Source organism: Phacochoerus africanus, chromosome 10, assembly GCF_016906955.1.
Source record: "Phacochoerus africanus isolate WHEZ1 chromosome 10, ROS_Pafr_v1, whole genome shotgun sequence".
In the NCBI taxonomy this organism is placed as follows: domain Eukaryota; kingdom Metazoa; phylum Chordata; class Mammalia; order Artiodactyla; family Suidae; genus Phacochoerus; species Phacochoerus africanus.
In genome coordinates, this window is record NC_062553.1 from 1,837,984 (window position 1) to 1,863,423 (window position 25,440).

General features: G+C 50.5%; 1 protein-coding gene across 3 annotated transcripts in view; it reads left to right on the forward strand.

Moving 5' to 3' along the window:
- HTT (huntingtin) overlaps positions 1 to 25,440 on the forward strand; it is a 117,831-nt gene that overhangs the window by 29,265 nt on the left and 63,126 nt on the right. For 2 of the 3 annotated variants that reach the window (XR_007137427.1, XM_047798267.1), the window contains exons 9-24: positions 3,472 to 3,676; positions 5,782 to 5,829; positions 8,594 to 8,674; positions 9,871 to 10,232; positions 13,651 to 13,780; positions 14,036 to 14,154; positions 15,737 to 15,848; positions 16,095 to 16,232; positions 17,059 to 17,217; positions 17,307 to 17,404; positions 18,469 to 18,608; positions 20,581 to 20,644; positions 20,878 to 20,978; positions 22,319 to 22,465; positions 23,447 to 23,567; positions 25,005 to 25,081. Coding sequence is in view for 2 of the 3 variants with exons in the window: in XM_047798267.1 (XP_047654223.1) it covers positions 3,472 to 3,676; positions 5,782 to 5,829; positions 8,594 to 8,674; positions 9,871 to 10,232; positions 13,651 to 13,780; positions 14,036 to 14,154; positions 15,737 to 15,848; positions 16,095 to 16,232; positions 17,059 to 17,217; positions 17,307 to 17,404; positions 18,469 to 18,608; positions 20,581 to 20,644; positions 20,878 to 20,978; positions 22,319 to 22,465; positions 23,447 to 23,567; positions 25,005 to 25,081 (2,102 nt within the window). In the remaining variant the exon portion in view is untranslated. The remainder of the gene's footprint in view (positions 1 to 3,471; positions 3,677 to 5,781; positions 5,830 to 8,593; positions 8,675 to 9,870; positions 10,233 to 13,650; positions 13,781 to 14,035; positions 14,155 to 15,736; positions 15,849 to 16,094; positions 16,233 to 17,058; positions 17,218 to 17,306; positions 17,405 to 18,468; positions 18,609 to 20,580; positions 20,645 to 20,877; positions 20,979 to 22,318; positions 22,466 to 23,446; positions 23,568 to 25,004; positions 25,082 to 25,440) is intronic. The other variant, XM_047798268.1, reaches the window with a different exon arrangement.

The window sequence follows — 25,440 nt, forward strand, 5'->3', positions numbered from 1 at the left end:
CCCTGCCCTTGCTCAGTGGGTTAAGGACCCGGCGTTGCTGTGAGCTGTGGTGTAGGTTGCAGACGCGGCTTGGATCCCGTGTTGCTGTGGCTCTGGCGTAGGCCTGTGGCTACAGCTCCGATTCAACCCCTAGCCTGGGAACCCCTAGCCGTGGGAGCGGCCCAAAGAAATAGCAAAAAGACAAAAAAAAAAAGAAATAAAACCAGACTCAGAGGAGTTCCCTGGTGGCTCAGTGGGTTAAGGGTCTAGCATTGTCACTCCTGTGGGACTGGTTACTACTGTGGCACAGGATTGGTCCTGGTCCCATAGCTTCTGCATGCCACCGGTGCGGCCAGAAACCCCTCACAGAAGCCAGGCTCAGAGGATGTGTTCACCTGTTGCGTGGGTATGGAGCACGCACTGTGTGCTGGGCGCTGAGCACTTCGAGTGTGGTTCCTGCCCCCGGGACCCTGGGGTTGGGCTCATGGGTCTCTGCACCCAGGAGGAGGGACGTGGTCCCCCAGGTGTGGAGGCTTGTGTAGCGCCATCCCCGTCCCGTGCTGGCGAGCCCTGCAGCAGTTCCACTCTCACGTGCCGGGCCGTGGTCGTCCGCCCTTTCACCCTGCTCCCCCAGCTTGTTGCCTTAACCTTGTACTAGGGCCGCTGCGTTTTCAATACGTGGGTCTTTTAGGGGTTATCCCATATTGAATGGACTGGGCGTGGGCAAAGCCTCACCTTTTCTGTGAATCAGATGGTCTCATGACGCAGCCAGGGGTCGGGCACAGGGCCTGGGGTCTGGGGGACATGCCTTGATGCACTTGTCTGCTTCCGGTAGTTTATAGGTAGGTAGTTAGGTTAACTGGATTTATGAGTTGTGTACTTTACCTAAATTTTGTAGGATATAATGTTGTAAGTGGCTTAAGGTGATTCTTGCCTAGAAATCATGAATTGAAGACCGTGCTAAGCATTGAGTTAGGTGATATCTGTAAGGCGCTCAGACTCCTTCCTGGCACACGGTCAGCCAGTGGATGCTGGCTGGTGCTAAGTGACGTGGCAGGAGTGGGCTCTGGGGGATGTCGAGTTCCAGGGCACCCAGCTGCCCTTGAACACAAGCAGCGGCAGGCTCAGGAGACAGGACAGTAATTATATTGCCCTCACAAAAAAAATCATTACCAAATTTAGTAAGAAAGTCTTATAGCAGTAACAAATACACTTAAAAAAGTAGTTTAGGAGTTCCCGTCTTGGCGCAGCAGAAGCAAATCCAACTAGGAACCATGAGGATGCAGGTTCGATCCCTGGCCTCGCTCAGAGGGTTGGGGATACGGCATTGCCGTGAGCTGTGGTGCAGGTCTCAGATGTGGCTCGGATCCCGAGTTGCTGTGGCTGTGGTGTAGGCCGGCAGCTATATATAGCTCCGATTCGACCCCTAGCCTGGGAACCTCCATATGGCACAGGTGCGGCCCTAAAAAGACAAAAAAATTTCATCCTTACCTCGTTTTTTTGTTTTGGTCTATCTTTTTTTGTTTCTTTTTATGGCTGTACCCACGGTGTACAGAAGTTCCTGGGCTCGGGGTTGAGTCGGAGCTGCAGCTTCAATGCTTTTTTAAAGAAAGGCTCCTTAGTCAAAACTTTGGAGACAGTTGGGCTGGTGGGAGAAGCAAGCGGGCGGTCACTAAGTAGCCTGGCGAGTGGGGGTGGGCGCTGTAGGGAGTATGTGGTGGGGTGCGTGCTGGACAGGCCATTACCAGCTTTGGGGTGGGGGCGTTGGCCAGGCCCAGGAGGTTGGGAGGAGAGTTTCTACAGGCAGAAACGGCAGCCTTTGCCACGCTCATGGCGTGAGGGAGAGCCGGGGTGCCAGTTGGGACGAGCCCAGGCCCTGTGAGGTCGGGAGGGAGCTGGGGGACGACCAGAGAGGCCGGAGGGAGGTGGCAGACTGTTCCACCAGGAGAGCAGTGGTCGGGGAGCACAGGCCGAAGGGCTGGGGGATGTGCTGCTTGTTTACTACCCATTGTCCTAATAGTCAGGTTTCTCCATCGTGGCTAAATCGTGTGGTGCCTTGTCGATTAGCAAGCTAGGTGAGGTTGTCTCTAAAACATACCTAATCTGTTTTCTTTTGACTAATGGCCAATGTGAATTAAGTGAATTTGATTAAGAAGTTCAGCTCAGCTAACGGAGTTTGGCTAGCTGTATTTAAATAGAACTTAATATAATCCTGGGCCTGGCTAAACTATTATGCAAGTGCAGTCAAATATAGATGCTTTTAGATATCAAGAATTCATTTTGCTTTTCATGTATATACTTGTTTAATGTACGCTTTTTGAAAAATTATTTGACAGTATACTTCAGCAAAAAGAGAAATAGGTACAAAAAAAAAGAAGCCTTGAAATCCAAGGTTCGATCCCTGGCCTTGCTCAGTGGGCTAAGGATCTGGTGTTGCCGTGAGCTGTGATGCAGGTCAAAGACGCGGATCAGATCCCGCGTTGCTGCGGCTGTGGTGGAGGCCGGCGGCTACAGCTCTGATTAGACCCCTAGCCTGGGAACCTCCATATGCTGCGGGTGCGGCCCTAAAAGACAAAAAAAAAAAAAAAAGAGCATGCCAGTTATTTAAATTTCAAATAAATTATCAATAATCTTGTGTATGTATGCCTGAAATTTCATGGGACACAGTCATGCTACAGAATTATTTGTTTATCTGAGATTCAGACTTAACTGGGCACTCTGTATTTTACATTATTTTTAACTTTTTGCTTTTTAGGGCCACGCCTGTGGCATGTGGAGGTTCCCAGGCTGGGGGTCCAAACAGAGCTACAGTTGCCAGCCTACGCCACAGCCACGCCAGATCTGAGCCGTGTCTGCCACTTACACCACAGCTCACGGCAACGCCAGATCTTTAGCCCACTGAGCGAGGCCAGGGATCGAACCGGAAACCTCATGGTTCCTAGTCGGATTCATTTCCGCTGCACCACGACTGGCACTCCTGGGCACTCGTTGTATTTTATCTGGCACCTCTAATTAAAGGGAAAAGGGATAAATTCATTATGTTCATGTAATGTGATATAGTGGTAAAAGCACGAATAAAGTTTGATGAAATGCCCTTAAAAGCTTTGGAACCCTTTCTCAGTGGCACTCAGGATAGTGCTTCTTGCTTGTTAAGTGTGTATCTGCCTAGCTGTGCTCTCAGTGTCTTTGGGCTTTATTCCTTACTAGCCACCAGTTTAAGGAGATGGAGCTCTTTTTTAGCGTGCCTCTGCCTTTGTGGAAGTGTTCTATTTATTTTTAAGGCATTAATGTAACAGTGAAGAAAACCATGAGACTTTAGAAAGCAGCGTGGAAGCTAATGATCCCACTGGTAGGTGTGGTCGAGAAACTTTTAGGGGAGAAATTAAGGCAAACAGAACATTTTCCCACCTAAGATCCAACGCGGACAAAAGCTCTGAAGCCCAGGGTACGTTTCCGATACCATGGCGGCAAGGCTGGTGTTTCTGTGTCTAGGTTTACGAGTTGACCTTGCATTACACTCAGCACCAAGACCACAACGTTGTGACGGGGGCCTTGGAACTCCTGCAGCAGCTGCTCAGGACGCCTCCCCCGGAGCTCCTGCAGGCGCTGACCACGCCGGGCGGCATCGCGCAGCTCACCGCCAACAACGACGAGCCCGGGTGCCGAAGTCGCAGCGGGAGCATCGTGGAGCTCATAGGTAAGTCGTCAGAAGGCCGGCTCTCAGCATCCACTGCAGAAACATGTCCCTCTCCTGAACACGAGGCAGCCCTGTGCTGAGCAAGTTACATCTCTGTCCCTCACAAGACCCGACGCAGGAGTCAGCCTCATCCTGCCAACAGGAGCCTGGGTGCGGGGTGAGTGGTGCCATGAGGCCGGTTTCCTGACTCTGACTCTGCCGCCTCCACGTGGCGTTTCGTCTGTGGTGAAATCGAAACGTCAGGGAAAGTGGCTCCAGGACCTGTGTCCCTTGGCCAGGTTTGGGACCTTTAAGTCCTCCTGGAATTCTAGAATCCTTTCCTGCCCCTGGGTCCTTTGTTGCTGTCCTGCCTGATTCTGGAAAACCCCTCTGTTGGTGCTCCACGGCCCCTCCCCTGCCCGTCTCTGCTCTTCTTCCCTGTGCTCTTGGGCTTTGGGCCCCAATCCCGCTCAGGGCGCTGCGCAGACCGCACCCGCCTGACAGCGAGGTGCTGCTAGGGAGTTGGAATAGGCGGGTCCCAGCAACGCAGCCTCTAGGACCAGGTGCGGCCCCAAGGAGGCTTCTGGAACCTTTGCCGCCTCCGCACCGCCCTGCGGTGTCCTGTCCGTTCAGTGCCACGTGGGTGCAGCAGGGCCTTTGCCCTCTGCAGCGGCACACTCGGGGGAGCTGGCAGCAGACTTCACTGCTGCTGCGTTTCAGTGTAAATGTTTGCCTGAACCATGCATAGATTATGTTTTTTTTTTTTTTTTCAAATGCCACGGGGGTGGGGGCATGGGGTGGGGATATGTTAATGGTTGTTTTAAAAAAACGACAGTTAAGTTGTTTTAGTTTAAGGTGAAGGAGACGAGTCTGTACACCCTTAATGTGGTCAGTGGGCTTCAGAGAGCTTGTTCAGGTAATGGGGAGCTGCGAGGACCCTGCATGTAGTTTTTCCAGTGGGGGATTTTTGAACTCCTAAAGCCTCAAAGGCGCGAGATGCATTGGGAGGCAAGACCAAGTGCTGTGCTGCACGGTGGGAACAATAGTCTGCCCAGAATGTGACAGTGACCGTTGTGTCACTGTGGTGACGGGCAACCTGACACATGGGAGGGTTCCCGCCCGGAGCCGTGCGTGCCGGCAGACTGCCATCGTGCAGGAGTGCCCCTGGGTCCCTGGGCCAGCAGTCTAGGTGAGAAAGTGTAACACTGTATCACACTTCAAAACTACGGTAATAAATCCCTCTACTGCGGCTGAAGAACTGAGAGCCACTGAAATCTTCACAGGCACTAGGTGAGCAGTCGCACATGCTGTTAAAAGATCATTCAGCAGTGAATATTTCTGCAATTTGCAAAATTAAAATTAATTTTAATATTAATTTTCTTTCTGAAAGCTAAAAAGAGGCTTGCGTCTGTGTAATTTTAAGAAGAAAGCCTACGTGGGTGGGGGCGCTAGGGAATACGCCATGAACTTGAAAGAGTCAGAGCTAGCACGAGGAAGGCCTGGGCCTGCTGTTCTTGTCGCAGTGACTGAGCCAGTTCTCACTCCGCTGACCTCAGGGCGGAGAGTCCCTTGGCCCCCGAGGCTCTGTTTCCGCCTCTTGGAATAAGAATGCTACTAATAATTGCAGTGTGCATTTGAGAGTTTAATGCAGTTAGAATGTACTAGCTTGATCCTTGATTTGAAATAACTTAGAGGTATTGCTATTATAACTTTAAAAAAAAGAAAAAAAATGTTCCTTGGCCTGTCCACTGTCCTTTGTACTGAAGAGGCCTTTTCTCTGTGGAGTGCATGCCTTACAAGTAATTGCTGGAAATACTAATTTCTAATGATTGTTTCTGATGAAATTTATATCTGATGATTCACCAAATAACCAGAGATTTCTAATGTTTTTATTTGGCTTTTTAAATGCCCCTTGAGCTCATTTGACATTTTAGGTCATCTCTTTAGGACTGTGTATTTGAGGGTTAATATAATTTTCATGTTGAAATTAAAATCGTAACATGCAGTTTTCATGTTCATATATTTTCTGATTTTAAAGTTGAGTCAAGCTTGACGATTTTCTGATTCCTTCCTGATTTTAGCAGCTTGTTTCCTTACTTGCATCTGTTCCTTTCTGTGATTTACAGCTGGAGGGGGTTCTTCATGCAGCCCTGTCCTTTCAAGAAAACAAAAAGGTGATTATTTCAGAAATCATTCTCGTGTTGAATCCTACTGCTTTTTCCATGTTTCTGTGATGCAGTTGGCTCTGTCTGTATCTCTTCTAATCAGAGTGATTAAATGTATCAATGTGTTGCGGATAACCAGGCCTGAAGAGTCCTGTAGGGTGGCTTTTAAAAGTCACTTAGGTACCAGAATTGGTTTATTGTAAGTTTCTAATGCTTTTGGTCAGGCTCAGCAAACTCTTTCTGTAAAAGGTCAGGTGGTACACCCGCCTGTGGGCCTTGCGGCTGCTTGCAGCGATGCAGCTCTGCCCTGTGGCCAGAAGCAGCCAGGACAATACCAAGCTAATAGATGCAGCTTCCTTCCAGGGCAGCTTTGTTGGCTGAAGCGTGTGCAGGGAGTAGCTCGCCTACCCCTGCTTAAGGGAACATGCTATGTTTTATAAAGGCCGCTTATCTTCCCAATGCACTTTGTTTAGTGTTAGTCAGGAGTAACGTTTGGTTAATTTGGGGCTGGGTGTCATTTTTTAGCCGCATTTGGCTTTGGAGAGTCTTGTGTTTTCGCTCCTCCCCCCATTAATTTACTTTTGTTACAGTGTCTCCGCCCCGGCTGCCGGTTGAGGAGCACATCGCTTCCAACACCAGTTATTTTCTTTGCCAGCCGCGATTTCCGCAGGGAGGGGATTCTCTTGCCTTCCGTTTTGAAATCCTCAAAGACGTATCCACACACTGATCTTTCTTTAGGTCATGAGTTGAAGCCTGATGCCTGATATGATTTGTTGGGCTGAATGGCGTCTTAACAGGAATACCATTCTAGCCTTGCTGGACTAAGTAGACGTTTCCTAGAGGAACTTCATGTCAGTACTTGGGCCATCCTGATATGATGTGGGAACTTAATGAAGTTTGCTGAAAACGCTGAGGTTGCTTGGACGCTGAAGGCTTCTAGGAACAGCTGATCTTTCTGTGTTTGGGGCAGGAGGAGATTCTCAGGCATGTGGACTAGATTTCTCTGTATTTACCTTATCTCTTTCTTTAGTCACTCTTGCTGACGTGATGAGAAGATGACTGATTCACTGGTTGAGATGTTTTCTGTTTGTTTTCTGGGAGCTAGGACGTGGGATTTGTCCTTAATCTCTTTTTTGTTTTTCCAGCGTTTTATTGTTGTTTTTATTTAGAGCTGGAGATTTCAAACTGTTCTAACAGTCGTAGCTGCAAAAATTCTTTTTTTCTCAAGTGAGATCTGCCGACATATAGTAGAGATAAAAGCAGGAGTTGTTGTTGGATGTAAGATCAGGGGGATGGTGAGGTGGGGCCTGGGACCTTTCTCTGGCAGCAGCCTGGCCCTTGACCCCTCTCAGGAAGAGCCCCTTGGAACAGACTTACAAACTCCTGTTTGCAAGGGTAGAGGCTGCTTGCGTTAACACTGCACTCACAGGAATTTTATTTGCTTTCTCAAGCAAATAAATCGCTTGTTCTGTAATAAAGGATCCTGTTATTTAGTATGGAAGCCAAGTTTCTATGCTAGTTTCATCTAGATTTTGAGTTTCCTTTACTTCCGTTTCTTTTTCTTTTTTTTTTTTTTTTTGCATGGGTGGCCTTTAATATCACATTGGTATAGACTTACGGAAGTTAAATACACATCTCTGACCTGTTCTTTGAAGAGCAGTGAAATTAGAAATTGGAACAATAGTTATTTTGATAATGTCATTTAATGACATTTATAAGTAATGTAACCATAATGATTTAGTGAGTTCAGTTAAATCATGTTAAGACTTTTGCTTTCTTTTTCTTATTAATACAGTTTGGAAACCATGAACTGTAAAACGTATATTTAGAACTTTGTGAAGATGAAGTATTATTCCATCCTCTCAGATCAGTGCTTGAGTTCTGATTATCACCTGTAGAAATCTAGCAAATTAAAAGATGATAGGGAGTTCCCGTGTGGCACAGTGGGTTAAGGATCTTGTGTTGTCACTGTTGTTGCATGAGTTTGATCCCTGGCCCTGGAACTTCCCTTTTTTTTTTGTCTTTTTTTGTCTTTTCTAGGGCCTCTTCCCACAGCATATGGAGGTTCTCAGGCTAGGGGTCTAATCGGAGCTATAGCTGCCGGTCTACACCACAGCCACAGCAACGTGGGATCCGAGTTGCGTCTTCAACCTATGCCACAGCTCATGGCACCGCCAGATTCTTAACCTACTGAGCGAGGCCAGGGATCAGATCTGCAACCTCATGGTTCCTAGTCGGATTTATTAACCACTGAGCCACGAGGGGAACTCCAAGGAACTTGTGCATGCTGTAGGTACAGTCAGAAAAATAGAAATAAAAAGAAAAGATAGTAAAAGAAAAGTGACTTTTAGGTATTAAAGTTTTCCGTATAAGTTCATTGTGCCATTGGAAATATGGCATGACTTTCCCAAGAGCTAATAGAATTGGTTCTAGCCATACCATCTTTAAGGTTAAATAATAATATAAATTATTTAACTTCAAGGGTAGCCTAAATCAAGACATGTTAATTATTGAAACACTTTGCGGTACAGATTGAGAATCATTGTTTTAACTGTCTTCCCGTTTCGGTGGATTGAATTTGATAATACTCTAAATGTATCTCTGCAGTTTTTGTGTTCCGTGCTCTAGACGTATGTGTATAAAAACCGCGTATAATGACAGATAAGGGCACGAGTTAAATCTGGTCATGATTTTCCCCTGAGAATATGCATTGTTTGGTCTTCAAAGTTCTGTTTTTCGGCCTGAAAAGACCTCTCCCTGCATCACCTCCTAGGGAAGGTGCTCTTGGGAGACGCAGCGGCCTTGGAGGATGAGCCTGCCTCGCGGTCGGAGGGCAGCAGCCCCGCCCTCACAGGTAGCGCCCCGCCCTCAGTGGCTGGTGCCCTCCCCCTCCCCCTCCCTCTCCTCCTCTGCCCAGGGGCCTCAGGGGCGCAACTGGGGCTCCGGCTAGGGCTGCTTTCACAGTGCTTCCTTTGAAACGTGTGTGTGTGCGCATTTTCTTGCATCAGGTATTTGCTGCTTCCTTGGTTTAGGCCGTTAGGTTGATGAAGTTAGGTCACTACTCCCGGAGTGTGTCTTTTTGAGAAAGGCATGGGGGTAGGGTGAATTGCAGGGGTTGGGAGGTGGGAAGAGGGGGTGAGGAATTTTCCTAGAATAATTTAACTTGCAGGAAATCTCCATTTGTTTTAAAATAGTTATCTAATTAGACGTTTTATTCATCTTACACAAGATGACATTGACTAAGATACTCATAATTGGATTCAATGAGAGTGGTTCAGGTCGTGTAACCCCACTCAAAAGAGTCTTTTTAGATAACTGAAAATAAGGCTAAAATATTTCGGAGGGAAATCTGTATAAATCTACTAGTGAATACTTATTTATTGATTTACTCTGCAAAATAAAAATCAGTGTTTTAAATTATAAAAGTAAAACAAGAACTTACAGCTATGCCCAACACTGTAAGCTCAGGTGCTCACTGACCCACTGGCCTCCAGGAGTGACGCTGCTTAGAACCTGCCGCAGGTTTTTAGGTAGGGGTGGTGCTTTCTTAAGGACATGAGGAAAACGGGAAACTTGATGCTGCAGGAGAGATGAACTGGCTTAGAGGTCTTGGGTGGGGTCTAGGAAGAAGGGAAGCCCCCCTCCAGGAGCACCACCTGCTTGGAGCTCTGGGCACTTCTGAGTGAGTGCCCAGCCATGTCCCCGGCCAGTCTGCCTGGGACTCGCCACAGTCTGTGTGCTGCTCTAAGCCCAGGCCTTAAGGACCTGAGCACACTCGTGTTTTTGTAGTGGGAGCATCCACAGCAATTTAAAAATAGCTTCTTGGGACCCTTATTTTATCAGGATGGGACAGTAATATAGTAAAAGGTAAGTAAATAATACAGTGAAAATGTCTGAAGGATGCACTGCTGGCCTGCTTTTGAAATCTACTAGTTCATAGATGCACTGTATTCCAGCAGTTATTACAGTGGAAACATTTGCAAACATTTGATTCCCTATTGCATATGCTTCTCCCGACCCTTTGAGGAACGAGGGTTTCTTTGTCCTCAGCCTCGGTCACGGGTGAGCTGGGTGGTGAGCTGGCCCCCTCCTCCGGCGTCTCCACTCCTGGCTCTGCCAGCTCAGCTGCCGACTCTGTGGGTCACGACATCATCACAGAACAGCCCCGGTCTCAGCACACGCTGCAGCCGGACTCGGTGGATCTGAGCGGCTGTGACTTGAGCAGCGCTGCCACCGATGGGGACGAGGAGGACATCTTGAGCCACAGCTCCAGCCAGATGAGTGCCGTCCCGTCAGACCCTGCCATGGACTTGAACGATGGGACCCAGGCCTCCTCACCCGTCAGCGACAGCTCCCAGACCACCACCGAGGGCCCTGACTCGGCTGTGACCCCTTCTGACAGCTCTGAAATTGTAAGTGGTCAGAGGGGGCAGCCCGTTTCCTGCGGCGAGGCCTTCTCCTGAGGCCCCCCTGCTTACCCACTCCACCTGACCCGCTAATAACGGTGCAGAGGTCACCAGCTCAGATTGGTTTTTTACGCTTTTTTAGATTGAGGTATAGTTTATTTACAGAGTTGTGTTAATTTCTGCTGTGCAGCACTGATTCAGTTATACGTGTGTCTTTTTTAAGCTGTTTTTTTCCATTACGGTTTCTCACGGGGTGTTGACTGTAGTTGCCTGGCTACACAGGAGGACCTTGCTGTTTCTCTGTTCTCTGTGGAGCGGCTTACGCCTGCTGACTCCAGCCTCCTGCTCCACCCCTTCCCCACCCCTCCCCTCGGCAGCCCCAGATTGGCGGCAGAGTTGGGCCCCTCCGAGACCTTCACGGAGGGAAACAGCCGGATGCCGTCTGCGTTGAACGCGGGGGTCCACAGTTAGACTAGTTGATGACACCGCCTCTCCTGAAATCGAGTGTCTTTTAACTTTAATGCCTTGTTGGGCACAGGTTAAGTCATTATTTTGAAAATCCTTAAGGAGCCTATTGTTAACAGAGCTTTGGGAGTTCCTGACGTTGCATCCGTGGGGATGCAGGTTCGACCCCTGGCCTCGATCAGCGGGTTAAGGATCTGGTGTTGCCGTGAGCTGTGGTGTAGGTTGCAGATGCGGCTTGGATCCCCTGTTGCTGTGGCTCTGGCGTAGGCCGGCAGCTACAGCTCCAATTGGACCTCTAGCCTGGGAACCTCCATATGCCGTGGGGGCAACCCTAAAAAGCAAAAAAAAAGCCCAAAACCAACAAACAAAAAAACCAGATCTTTGGTCCTAATTTGGTGTGATTAATACCATTAATATGCATTATTTTAACACTTTCTGAAACTGAAACACTTACAAAAACTTTTACAACACACCCCATCTTTTAGAGCATGGATTTCAGTACCTCTGGTCTCTAGTGAGTGGTCAGGAAACACCTCAAGGGTCGTCTCATCAGAAAGTCTGGTACAGGTATAGGCTGAGGTTTATGGCCCAGTTTTATTTTAGCAGTTTGTACTAGTAATTGTTTTGGTACAATTGGATGTATTTTATCAAGAATCTGCTTGGGAGTTCCCTGGTGTTCTGGGGGTTAGGATTTGGTATTTTCGCCCTTGTGGCCTGGGTCCCATCCCTGGTCTATGCACTGAGATCCTACATCAAGCGGCTGCATACTGCAGCCAAAAAAAGAATATGGCTTTGTTTTTGTTGTGGTTTTTTTTTTACTTGAGATAAATACTGGCAGCTGTCCCGCTGTTGTGAGATGTGGTCTTACAGGCTGAGTGGATCTCCACTCACTTGGGTAGAGAAGTGGGCTTGCCTTTGGGGTTTTTAACTCGAAGGCCTGGGGCAGGAGAGGATGGCTAAGTGGGGGGGGGGGGGAATGATTTTAAGTGAGGAAAGGGTGACCGCTAGGCAGGCAGTGGGGACGGCTGGGGCAGGGGCTGGGCTCGGCTGCAGGGCAGCGTGAAGGAAGTCTCTGCTGTTTGCTTGCTGCATCTGCTTCCATCTTGCCTTTTTTTCTTTCTTTTTTCTTTTTAGAGCCACAAGTGCAGCATTTACAAGTCCCCAGGCTAGGGGTCGAATTGGAGCTACAGCTCCCAGGCTACACCCCAGCCACAGTAACGCCAGTTTAATCCTGGTGGATACTAGTGGGGTTCATTTCCGCTGAGCCACGACGGGAACGCCCACCTTGCCTTTAATAGTAGGTGATTCCTGGGCGGGTTTGTTGGACTAGGGAGTGACGACAGTGTCCTGTCTCGAGGTGCTGCAGTGCGGGCAGCGGGCCCTTCGCTGGCCTTGCTGGCCCACGGGGAGCCAAGCCTCTTCCCTTTGGTGTGTCCCACGGATCCATGTCGTTCCTTCTCAGTTGTGAGGTGCTTCCCTGTCCCGCATTTAGTCATCAGCTGCCTGCTGAACAAAGGTGCTGAGCACTGTTAGGTTCCCAGGACTGCCCCACATGCTGGGGACGGAGTAGAGGGCGCGGCGCACGAAGCTAAGTCGTGGGGGAGGGTCTCAGACTCTTTCCCCCTGGGCAGAGAGTGAAGCTCTCTGGCTTCGGGAGCCCTCTGGCCCGTGTGCACCCTCATCGCTGCTGTTGTGGGGCAGAGCAGCCACAGACAAGGTGTAAATGCTTGAGCGCGACTCTGTGCCAGTAAAACTTCACTCGAAAAGCAGGCGGTGTGGCAGGTCTGGCCGACGGACCTCGTTTTTTCCTGCGTCTATTCTGGAGTGAGTGTGCCTGGGTGCAGGGGTCGGGGGACGGATAGTAAGCCATGAGTCCATTTGCAAGCCAACAAACACGTAGTCAGTTGGCAGTGACTGCCGCAGAGAAAAATCAGCCAAGTGAAGGGACAGGGCTCTTGCTTGTGAGACAGTGCGGGCTCGCTCCAGGAGCTGGGCTTGGGGCTGCTGCCACGAACTGGCGGTGTTGCCCTGAGTAGCGGTGGTCCTCCTTGCCTGGCTTTACGTGGCCGCAGGTGAAGATGACAACAGCCCGACGGTGGAAGCTAAGGGAACTGGTACACACAGTGCTCTCCAGCCTGCCTGGGTCGCAGGCCAGGGATGGAACCCGTACCACGGCAGTGACCTGAGCCTCAGCGGTGGTAGCACCAGGCCCTAACCCACGGAGCCATTAGGGAACTCCTGTTTTGTTTTGTTTTGTTTTTATCATGGTGGAACTTTTCGTTTTAACCTGTGTAGTTTTGTTTTTTTAAACTAACCTGGAGAATGGAGAAAATCATGTCTTTCTTGATTGTTTTTGATCATGAGCTCAATTGTTTTTAATTAAATTGGGAGGCTTTGGCATGGTTTTTTTGGATGATATGATAGAGTTATTTCAGTAGTAATTTACTAGCATATTAAGGGTCTGTCGCTTGGTTTTTCAGATCAGTTACATGGAATTTCAAGTGGATGTCAAAAATTTTGCAGTATGCACTCGTAACCCAAGTATACGGCTACATATATGAAATTCTGTGCCCAAAACGTAGTTGATTCTGTCCTAGTAGGTTAGGAGATAACCTACATTGTTAGGCTTTTGTCTAAAAGGTTTTTTCTCAGTTTTGACTTACTGTAAACTTTGCTTGTGAACACAAAGATTTTTTTTTCTTTTTGTAATCACAAAGAGAAATGCCCAGATTGGAATTTCTTTGGAGTTTTGGGTTATGAAGCTTTGTATGACGTGGTAAAGTGTGATCAGTGGGCTTTGCGAATTTACATGCATGCGTCTGTGTGCGCCCGAGGCAGCGACCCTCCCGTTCGTGTGTAAGGTGCCGTCTCTGTTACCTGCGGGCCTTGTCTCGGCCTCCCGGAGGCCTTGCCCCCTGGTGAACACTCACAATTCTCACCGCCCTCGTGAACTGTTCAGGTGTTGGACGGTGCAGACGGCCAGTACTCGGGGCTGCGGTTGGGACAGCCCCAGGACGCGGCCGAGGACGCGGACGCCGCAGGGCTCCTTCCCCACGGAGGCCCGGATGCTTTCAGAAGCTCCTCCACCGGTACGTGGCTTCAGGCGCTGCCCCCAGGGGCCTCGCTTCCCACCCTGGCCTCCTGTATCCTGGCACCCAGCAACCCTCCCGGGATCTTTGTTTCCCTTCCCTGGAGGTGCGTTGCGAAGGAGGGAACCATCGGTTGAGAAGTGATCAGTCTTTTCCTGATCTAAATCCCATACTTGGATGTTGACTTGGTGTAAATGTGTGTTTGTGTTTTAACCGGAGTCTTGTCTGTTAACCTCGGTTTCTCTGTTTTCGAAGCCCTTCAACAATCACATGTGTTGAAGAGCCTGGGCCACAGCAGGCAGCCCTCCGACAGCAGTGTAGATAAATTTGTCTCGAGAGATGAAGCTGCTGAGGCAGGAGAGCCAGAAAACAAGGTGAGACTCTGGGGCCCGAGACGTCCAGCACTCCGAGCCCTCTGAGTGTGCCGTCACCCTGGCCACTGTCTCTCCTCTGCACTCCCAGCTCTGCCGTCCCTGAGCTTTGGCTGAGCTGTTTCCCTCCTCCCAGGTCTGCCTCCTTTTCTGCCTCTTGAGACTTGCCTGGAATTCTGCCTCCCTGGGGTCCTTTCCAGGCAAACCTCGCCTCACTTCTTGGAGCCCTCATTGCGTGGTCTTCCTTTTGTTCCGCTGCATTGATTTGTTTGTTTATTCTGCTAAAATAGTCACGACAGACAAGTACCATCATAACCCCCTCTAGGTGCCCAGCTCAGGGGCATTCAGTGCACTCACGCTGTTGGGTAGCTGTCACCACTGCCCGTGCCCGCAGCTGTTTCATCTTCCCAAGCTGAACCTCCGTCCCCTTGAAACACTGACCTCCCATTCTTCCTCCCGTTCTCCTCTCGGGCGCCGTGGAGTGGACCCCTCTGGGGACTCGTACAGGTGGAAGCGTACGATATTAGTCCTTTTGCGCCTGGCTTAGTTCCCTCAGCCCGATGCGCCTGGGCTCCTCCGTGTTAGGGCAGGAGTCGGAGTCCTTTCCCTTGGAGACTGTGAGCTTCCCGTCTGCATCTCCGTGGCCGCCTGATGGCACTTGGCTTACTTCCGCCTCTGGGCTGTTGGGGTACAAATAGCTCCTTCAGGGCCCTGATTTCAGTTGTCGTGCGTGTACGCCAGTGGAATCGCTGGGTCGCAGGCTAGGGCTCTTGGAAATCTCTTGAGGAGCTGCCGCGCTGCTTTCCACGGCGACTGGACCGTTCGGCGACCTCAGCGCGCCGGGGCCCCCTTTTCTCCACGTCTTTCCCGATGCGTGGTGTTTCCTGGTGTTTCTGAGCGGAACCATCACGCCGGGTGTAGATGGTGAATTACTGTGGTTTGACCTGCGTTTCCCTGATGAGTGATGTTGAGCATCTTTTCTTGTGTTTAATGGGCCATCCGTGCGTCTTCTCTGGAGGAAAACGTCTTTTCAGGCTCTTTGCCCAGGTTTTGGGAGGTCATTTGGGTTTTTGTTGTTGTTGTTTCAGTTGTCCATTGAACTGACTTAAAATTATCTCTGTGTTGCCTACCTTTTTACATGTCAGTGTCCTGTATTCCCAGTTGATTTTAAATTCCTCGAGGATGAGAAATTGTGTTTTGTGTGCAGTCCTGCCGTGGATGCTCAGTCACTGTCACAACCCGGGTGGTCCCTTCTGGTGCCCTCGCCCCCTGGGGCCACCCCTCTCTGCCCCGGGCTTTCCCTGGCTCTCTTTTCTGCCTTAGTGCCACCCCCGATGCCAGCTCACAGCTGTCCTCCTACCGGAGGCCACCCGCCCCAAGCTCATCCCCAGCCCGTGTGACCCTGGGTCCTGACTCCCTCTGCTCCGCCGGGGTCCGAGGTCGGGTGTGTGGGGGCAGAGATGGGCACCTCTGGACCCCCGCCCCGGCAGAGCTGCTGCTCTGGAACCAGGTGTTGAATGAACCAGGGAGGGGAAGTGCCGCTCTCTGAGGACGAGACAGCCGAGTGTCAGTATCTGTGTTCCAGCCTTGCCGCATCAAAGGTGACATAGGCCAGTCCACCGACGAGGATTCTGCTCCTCTCGTCCACTGTGTCCGCCTTTTATCTGCTTCATTTTTGCTGACGGGGAAAAGAAACGGTACGTACAGGAAGGCTGCTGCAGAGTGGAGGGAGGTGACTTCAGGGTTCAGAGGGTGGCTTGGTGATCCGCTCGGTGCCTCGTGGACAGAGCAGAGGGAGTGGAATCGGGTTGCCCTTGGGGGTCCCCTGACTGAGGGGCGGGGGGTGGGGAGGGCCCCTGGTTCTGTGGGTCTAGTTTTGTTTACTCGGAAGCTGAGTGTGTGCTGCCTTGAAGCTAAGGTGGCCCAGGTGGGTTGTTTTGCAGCCTTGGTTCCAGACCGGGACGTGAGGGTCAGTGTGAAGGCGCTGGCGCTCAGCTGTGTGGGCGCCGCCGTGGCCCTGCATCCCGAGTCCTTCTTCAGCAAGCTTTATAAGGCGCCCCTGGACAGCGTGGAGTACCCGGGTATGTGCAGAGTTTGGGTCTTAGTCCTCGCGTTTCACTGATGTGAAAACTGTTCAGACCATCTTGGCCGATTTGGTTTCAGAGCACCGAGTTTTCTGAGTTAATCTGTGGCGTTTGCAGTGCGTCACAGCTCTTCCTAAAACACATGAGCAGTGTTCTTGGGTCGTCTGTAGATGCGAGGTTTCGTTGAGACACGTGTAGCAAAGCAGTGAAATCTGGGACCAAAAGAGCTGGTTTACGTATGTATTAGATTGATACCAGAAGCACAGACGGTGTGTAATCGAAACTGCTGTGGGTCACACCAGCCAGGCCAGATGTTCACACTCAGACTGTGGGACGTGAGTGCTGGGCCCCGACCCTGTGACACTCGCCTGGGGGACGTGGTGGGAGAAGGCCGTCCTCACGAGAGCCCGGGCCTGCTCTGTCTTCCTGGCGCTTTTGAGTTTGTATTAGGTCGATGCGGACCAGTTTGATCTAAGCGTTGTTTGAATTGAAATCTTGGAATTTTGATGATTGACCGACAGCCTGAAATTATGATCCAGAAGCTAGCTCTGTTGTGTTGAAGTGGTATCAGGGCAGTAGCGGGTATAGAAGGCCCCAGACGTGATAAATTCATTTGAGTAATGAAAAAAAAAAAAAAAAAAAAAAGAAAGCCCCAGACGTTTCTCCCCACCAGCGATCCTTGCGTTCAAGTCTTCCTGGACTTGGGTCGCCCTCCCCCTTGGTTTCCCTTCCCGAGACCCGAAGCCTTCACGTGCGTGCGTTAGAGCGGCGGCAGCGGCGGCGGCGGCGCGGGGACCAGAGCCGCTGGGCAATCTCTCCGCAGATGAGCAGTACGTGTCGGACATCCTGAGCTACATCCACCACGGCGACCCGCAGGTCCGAGGCGCCACAGCCATCCTCTGCGGGACCCTGGTCTCCTCCGTCCTCAGCAGGTCCCGCTTCCACGTGGGGGACTGGATGGGCGCCGTCCGGGCTCTGACAGGCAAGCCGAGCGTGGGGCGTGGCCTCTTCTAAACCTGGCTCGCGAGGTCAGGGCCCCACGAAGGCGTTTGTTGCTTCTCTTCTGCTCAGGAAATGCCTTTTCTCTGGTGGACTGCATTCCGCTGCTGCAAAAAACGTTGAAGGATGAGTCTTCCGTTACGTGCAAGTTGGCGTGCACGGCCGTGAGGGTGAGCACGCTCCTTTGTGGAGATCATTGCATCTGCTGCTGGAACTTTCGACAGGGTTGCCTTTAAAGTTGGAGCTTAATAGTGAATATTTCCAGATATTCTAAACAATAAACCGTGTGTCCGCCACCGAGTCTTAGGAAACGTCGCCAGCAAAGTTGAGGTTTATGAGGCTTTAGTTTAAGTTTATATCTCAGGATATATGAAATATGCCTTTCCTGTAGCGTATGTTTAGAAGTGTGTCTCGTGCACACTAGGTGAGTTAAAAAACAACCACCCTCAGGCCCACAGAATGCATGGTGCTAACTAACGTGGCCTTAGGGTGGTTATTTCATCACCTTTGTGCCTCTTAGGGGCCAGCCCCATCCTGTATGTGGAGGCAGGTGAAGCCCTTACGTGTCAGCTGGTTCGTAAACCAACAGTCCAGGTTAACCAGGAAGAATCAAATCAGAAGCCCTGCAGTTGTCGAATTGATGGGGTATAGTCCCTTTTTGAAATGTCACGGCCTGGCCCTGCAGTTGTCGAATTGGTAGGGTACAAGTCCCTTTTGGGCAGTTCATGGCCTGGCCAGAATTGCGTCTTAGTTCCACGTGTGGCCAGGGTTTCCTGTCGTTCCTGGATCAGAGGAAGTGTGTTGGCAGCACGACCAAGTTCCGGCCCAGGGGCGGCTCGTAGCAGCCTGTGCGAGGGGCCCCCCAAGTGCTGAGGTCGAGGGTGCAGCCTCGGGGCGCCATCCCATTGCCGGGCCTGGGCTCAGATGTTACGGGGCTGCTGGTGCAGGCTGGCGAGATTGGTGTCTGGCAGGAAAGGCAGGGAAGGGGACACTTTACCTTTAAGCTCGAGTTTACCGAGTTTATGTTCTAAATGCTGCTGAGAGATGGGAACAGTCCTATAAGAGGAGGCAGAGCTCCTAGGGGGCTCAGCAGGTTAAGGATCCGGCCTTGCCACTGTGGTGGCGGAGGCTCGATCCCAGGCCCTGGAGCGCCTGTGTGCCAAAGAAGACGGAGTGGGTGTGGGTGGGAGGCTCGTCCAGGCCTCGGAGGCCCTGATGCCACCCCGTCCTCCAGCTCTGCGTGGCGGCTCTCTGCGGCAGCAGCTACAGCCAGTGGGGGCTGCAGCTCATCACCGACCTGCTGACCCTGAGGAGCAGCTCCTACTGGCTGGTGCGGACCGAGCTCCTGGAGACCGTGGCAGAGATTGACTTCAGGTGAGTTAGTCGGGCTGGGCCTCTGCTGTAAGGTGGTCAGGGGACCAGGGGGGGGGCCTGGGTGCTTTGCGTGGCTCCTGCGCTTCTCCTGGACCGGGCCCTGCCCTGGGAGTTTTCACGTACAGGCAAAGGCCTGGATTTTTCTGTTGTCTTAGTCATTTTGTTCTAAGTAGAACTCAGACCTCTGAAACAATGTAGCATGTCACTGGTGCTTGTTTAAAAGGAATATACCCAAGACCAGACTAAGATTGGATCAGCAGTTTCTATTGTGTTGCAATTAAAAAAATAACTTTTGATGGCTTGCAGTTTTTCATTTTCTAGGGTAACTTTTGGTTCCAGATGTTTTCTTTCTATGCTTTCTTTTATTTATTTATTTATTTTTGGCTTTTTGCCATTTCTTGGGCCGCTCCAGCGGCATATGGAAGTTCCCAGGCTAGGGGTCGAATCGGAGCTGAAGCCTCAGGCCTACACCAGGGCCACAGCAAGGCAGGACCTGAGCCGCGTCTGCAACCTACACCACAGCTCATAGCAATGCCGGATCCTTAACCCACTGAGCGAGATCAGGGATCGAACCTGCAACCTCATGGTTCCTAGTCGGATTCGTTAACCACTGCGCCACGACGGGAACTCCTCTATGCTTTCTTTTAGAAGGGAAATCTTCCTTTATTGTCCAGGCTTGTGTTTTTGTAATTTTTCAAATTTTTTTTTTAATGGCCACACCTGTGGCATATGGAAATTCCTGGGCCAGGGATTAAATCTGCGCTTCAGCTGCAAACCTATGCAGGAGCTTCAACAACACCGGATTCTTTAACCCACTGTACCAGGCCCAGGATCGAACCTGTGCAGCAACCCAACCACCACAGTCATTTCTTAACCCACTGTGCCACAGTGGGAACTCCCCAGATTTGTGGGGGTTTTTTGTTTGCTTTTTGCTTTTTGTTGTTGTTGTTGTTTTTTAGGGCCACACCCGCAACATATGGAGGTTCCCAGGCTGGGGGTCTAATCGGAGCTGTAGCTGCCAGCCTACACCTCAGCTACAGCAACGTTGGATCCAATCCATGTCTGTGACCTACACCACAGCTCACCGCAACGCCGGATCCTTACCCCACTGAGCAAGGCCAGGGATCGAACCTGCAACCTCATGGTTCCTAGTTGGATTCGCTTCCGCTGCGCCACGACTGGAGCTCCTGGTTCTTGCTATTTAGGACTGCACCTGTGGCATATGGAGGTTCCTAGGCTAGGGGCTGAATCGGAGCCATAGTTAGTTGCTGGCCTAAGCCACAGCCACAGCAAGGCGGGACCTGAGCCGTGTCTGCAACCTACACCACAGCTCATGGCAACGCTGGATCCTTAACCCACTGAGTGAGGGCGGGGATTGAACTGGCATCTTCACGGATACTAGTTGGATTCGTTTCCGCTGCACCATGACGGGAACTCCAGATTTGTGTGTTTTGAAGCCATTGTCTGTAGAGTGCTTGTTATGTGCCAGGCTGGGCCAGGTGCCCTGCGTGGGTGATTTCCTTCCAACCTCAGAACATTTCTGGGAAGGCAGCGTTGCCTTGGCCAGCATCTCACAGAGCCGGTGGGTGGGTGGCCTGCCCGTCTGTGGGGAGGGCCTGTGTCTCAGCCCTTCTCCCCAGCCTGCCCGTCCACCATCTTTAACAGGAGTTTGAGCTAATTCTGCAGGGCCCTTGGGGTCCTTTAGGATAACAGGTGTTTATGTTCATTTTGAAGAAAAATAGTCTACTGGGCACCGCCTCCGGAGTTACAAGCGGAATGTGAATTCTGCTCGTTTGAAAATGTCAGTCTTTCTGTCGTTGAGTGAGTGCCGTGTCTTGAGCTCCCAAGGCCCTTGGGTGGACACGCTGGAGCCGGCCGCCTCCATTGCTCCGCCCGTCAGCCGCGCAGGCCACCAGTGGGTGTGTGTTGAATAATGCAGTTATTTCATTGTGAAATATGTTCTTTTGTGTAGGTTGGTGAGCTTTTTGGAGGCAAAAGCAGAAAACCTACACAGAGGGGCCCATCACTACACAGGGGTAAGCCGTTCACTCCCGTGAGGCCGAGCCGCGCTTACCTAGTGGGCTAGGGTCTCTCGCAGTGTGTTCTGCCTCAGGTTTATTTTGCAGTTTGTGTGACAGAAGGTGCAGGTGTATGTGTGGCTTTAAGACGGGCCATCTTGAGTTCTTCCTCACTGCCCTTCTAAAACAGTTGACCTAAAATTCGTTAAATCCAGCAATTATATCTGTTTTTATTCTCCTTCTTTCCAAAGCTTTTAAGACTGCAAGAACGAGTGCTCAATAATGTTGTCATCTACCTGCTAGGGGACGAGGACCCCAGGGTGCGACATGTTGCTGCAGCTTCATTAGTGAGGTATTTGCCAAGTACTGTTGTCTCCGTGGTCACGCTCGTGCGAAAGCACGAAGCGTCTGAGGGTGGGAAGCGCGGGGACACCCGGAGGCTGTGGGACAGTGTTCTTAAACCTTTTGCGCTCACTTGCAGCTGCTCTTAAACGCTCAGAAAAGAAATGTTCCCTTACCACAATAGCCTAAAACGATCATTAAAAAGAGCAACGTCCTGGCCTCCTGTTACAGCGGTCATGCGTTGCTGTGCCCAGATTTTGAAATGGAGGGACCAGCACGAAGGGACTGGAGAGCTTCTCTCTGCTTCGCTCCCGGCAGAGAATCCCTCTGAACATTTTCCTCGGCAGACTGTGTACACATTTCTTTTTTCAAAATCGGGACCAAATGTACATGCAGTTTTGCTAATTTCCACATGACGTTAGCACTTCCTGTTAGAAACGCTCTTCTGAAAAAGAGGTTTTAACCAGCATCGTTGTCTGGGGCGGCACCTGGGGTCGAGGGTAGTCCTCGTTCTGTGCTGAAGGGTGTGTGGTATCTCCTACAATGTGAGATCAAGAAAGGCTTTGGGTATTGTTTTTAAAAACATTCAGTGGCCATTTTTTTCAGTATGTAGTTGCGATACATTTTTACAAAAGTATTATTTGGTTGGGCATTAAGTTTTTATTGATTTAAATAATGAGTGACTATTGTTGTACATACTTTTTTTTTCTTAGAATTCATTCCTAGAGGGCGAGTTACGAAGCCAAGCAAGCTTTTTGATTTTTTTTTCCCCCCTAATAGCCTTCTTGGGAGTTCCCAGGTGGCTCGGCAGGTTAAGGGTCTGGTGTTGTCCCTGCTTCAAGGGTGGTTTTTTGGTGTTTGTTTTTTTGTCCTTTTGAGGGCTGCATCTGCGGCATATGGCAGTTCCCAGGTTAGGGGTGGAACCGGAGCTTCGGCGGCCGGCCTTCGCCACAGCCACAGCCACAGCCAGATCTGAGCGGCGTCTGCGACCCACACCCCAGCTCACGGCAACACCGGATCCTTAACCCACTGAGCCAGGCCAGGGACCGGACCCCCATCCTCATGGAGAGTCTGTTGGGGTTTTAACCTGCTGAGCTGCAACGGGAACACCCACGGGGGTGTAAATCATAGCATTTCTAATTGTGTGTAGAGAAAAATACTTAATTCTGTGAGAGACAAAAAGAGGGCACAGCACCCCGTTGCTTCCGAGCGGGGGTGTGGTGGGAACGGCCCTGACTGTCCCCTGGGGAGACGCTGTTCAAGGCTCAGCCGCCTTGACACGGGGGGCAGGTGCGGCACAGACGGGCTCTGTGTTCGTTCTAGGGTAAATAAACCTTGCCTTCATGTTAGGCTCGTCCCAAAGCTGTTTTATAAATGTGACCAAGGCCAGGCTGACCCAGTGGTGGCCGTGGCGAGAGATCAAAGCAGTGTTTACCTGAAGCTCCTCATGCACGAGACGCAGCCTCCGTCGCACTTCGCCGTCAGCACCGTCACCAGGTAGGCTGCCCGGCTCGAACCTCAGACGTGTCCTCTAGAGAAGCAGCTTCCGGTGAGGCTGTTTGGTAGGTGGTCTTGCTTTGGTAGGTGCTTCTCTTGTTCGGCGTGGACTCCCTGCCTCTCTGTTTAAGCTCTGCTGCGGTCACGCAGACTCACAGACCTCAGGGCTTGTTAGGGCCACCTACTGACCCGTGTGTTTTTCTCGAGGACTCTGATGCCTGTCCTATCTAAAAATTTGTCCATTAAAATGTCCATTTTATTTGTGCCATCTCTGAAGAGTATGGGTGTGTCATGCCTAGTAATTTTAAGGTCTGGGGGCTGCTCAGGAGTAGGTGTTACTTATCCACTAGCTCAGTGATTTGTAGGTATTCACATTTTTCAAGCGTCTTTTAAATACATTTCAAATGGCTGTACACAGCCTATTCCTTTTTAAAATTTTAAAAATTAAAGTATAATTGATTTACAGTGTTGTGCCGCTTTCTGCTGTACGGCAGAGTGACTCTGTGGACAGGGCACTGAGGGAGCCAGAGTGAGTCGGCACGAATCCTGCTTGGGCTTTGTTTACGTGGCTGGGGAGTTAGCACTTGTACGAAACTGCAAGCGGAATCGACTTGTGTGCCGTGAACGGGGGTGGGAAAAGTGGCTGTCCGCTCGTGGGGCAGGCCGTTCTTTTGTCCTGAATCAGGAGCAGATCGATGAAGGATTTCTTTTAACTTCAAGTTTGAAAGCTGGGCTGCTGCAGACGGGGTGGGTGGGGGGTGTGGCGAGGCTGGAGCAGGAGGGCCTGGCTCCTCGCCGGGCGGGCCTGGCTCCTGGGCCTCGCAGCCGTTCCCCTGGAGCTTCCATCCTCCTCTAACCGAAAGGCCAGTGCTGCTTTAACTGCTCGTGGCCTTGAGTCTTAAAATGTTGAAAGCCATTTCAGTTTTGAAAGTGTCCTAAACTTTACTGGTAGATTTTAAGTCTCCATGTTTTTCTCGTTAGAACATATAGAGGCTATAATCTACTACCAAGCGTCACCGACGTCACTCTGGAAAATAACCTTTCGCGAGTTACTGCAGCAGTTTCTCATGAACTCATCACGTCAACCACCCGAGCACTCACAGTAAGTCTCCTTTGGTTGCTCTTAACGAAATTAAGCTTCAGCAGTTTGGTCACTTCTTAACGGTGGGAGGCTTATGTTAGAGCTCTTATATGTGGGGCTTATCCAGAAATTGTGCTTCTGTGAATAAAACCTTGGTCTGTTCCAGTGGAATGGAAACAACTGTTTTTTCTGATTACGTATATGCTCATTGTAAAAGAAAAATTCAGCCAGTCCAGGAAGACATAGAAATGAGAAGGAAAACTACCGTAATCTGAATTAGTAGTATATCAGACGTTTATAATATTTCCGAAATAGTTGACTCATTGACTTTATAATATATATGAAAGGGGGAAAGTCAGAAATGCAAACAAGGATTTTTGTGTAGTATGATTATCTGTATCATGATTTATGATGCTGAAGTTGCAAAAGAACCTTAACATCCAAGAATGATTACATTCTGATTATGACTAATTTTTTTGGGGGGGGGGGCCGCACCCGTGGCACATGGAGGTTCCCAGGCTAGGGGTAGAATTGGAGCTGTACCTGCCGGCCTACACCAGAGCTACAGCAACTCGGCATCTGAACCGAGTCTGTGACCTACACCACAGCTCATGGCAACGCCGGATCCTTAACCCTCTGAGCGAGGCCAGGGATCGTCCTCACAGATACCAGTCGTGTTCATTACTGTTGAGCCACAGTGGGAACTCTGCTTTGGAGAATTTTTAACAATCTCTATTAGAGCAGTAATGTGGATTACAATATTGAGTGAAAAAAGGCACAGTGCAAAACTACACTTGTGTATACTTGTGTTTGGGGATTATGAATGCTTATATGTATTTTTTGATAAAAATTCTCTAAGATGAACAAATTTAAACTTGTATAATTAGAAAAAAGAATGTTAGACAAAAGTCGTGCTGATTTGCTGTTTCCCAAGTTGGGCCTTGCCCTGTAGTTTCTGGGACAGAGGAAGCGCCTTCGCGTTGTGACAGCTCCATTAGGACCAGAGTGTCTCGGTCAGCACTCGAGTGCCCCTCACCCGAAGTGCGTCTGTGCTTCGCTCTTCCCGGGCGTGCGCTGCACACCTCCTTCCTTCACTTGTATTTACTGGGGCTGCCTCTGTCAGGTGCTCTCTAGGCTCGGGAGGTGAAAGCAAAGCGGATCCCGCCCTCGGGCTCTCGAGGTCTGGGCGGGCGGCCGGACGGATGGATGCTGGCTGGAGCAGCAGAGCGCAGGGCAGGGGAGGGGGCGGGGCGGGGCGTCGACCCTCCTTCAAACCGGGGTATTGGTCGTCCTGCCCTGATTCGTGTGAGTCTGTACTGGGCACCCGGGCCCTGTCCTTGGATACAGGTCGTGCGTTCGCTTTCATTGTTTGCCTGCTCTCAAGCGTAGAAGGAGGTTTAATTTAAGAAGCCCTTTTTGGGGCTGGAGTGTGATTTTTTTCATTCCTGTCTTCTCTAGTTTGGATGCTGTGAAGCTTTGTGTCTTCTTTCAACTGCCTTCCCTGTTTGCGTCTGGAGTTTAGGCTGGCACTGTGGGTATGTATTTTCTCCGCACTCGGCTGCCTTCAGTTACTAGATGTGAAGATGGTTATGGGGAAGCCTTTCTGGCTTTCTTGTTAGGTCTTTTATTGGTGTGACGCTTTTGAAAAATACCCAGTGAAAGGAATGCTTGCTTCGGAAATCAGCAGCAGGAGCTATTGGCAGTTGTTCTAATGGGTGTCAGATGCTTACCTGCTCTTCAGCATTTTGGAGGATTTGAGGGTGTGATTTGCAGGTTCATTAAGGGAATTTGCATATCCTGGCAAAAGACTTTTTTTTTTTTTTGTCTTTTTAGGGCTGTACCTTCGGCACATGGAGGTTCCCAGGCTAGGGGTCCAGTAGGAGGAACTGTAGCT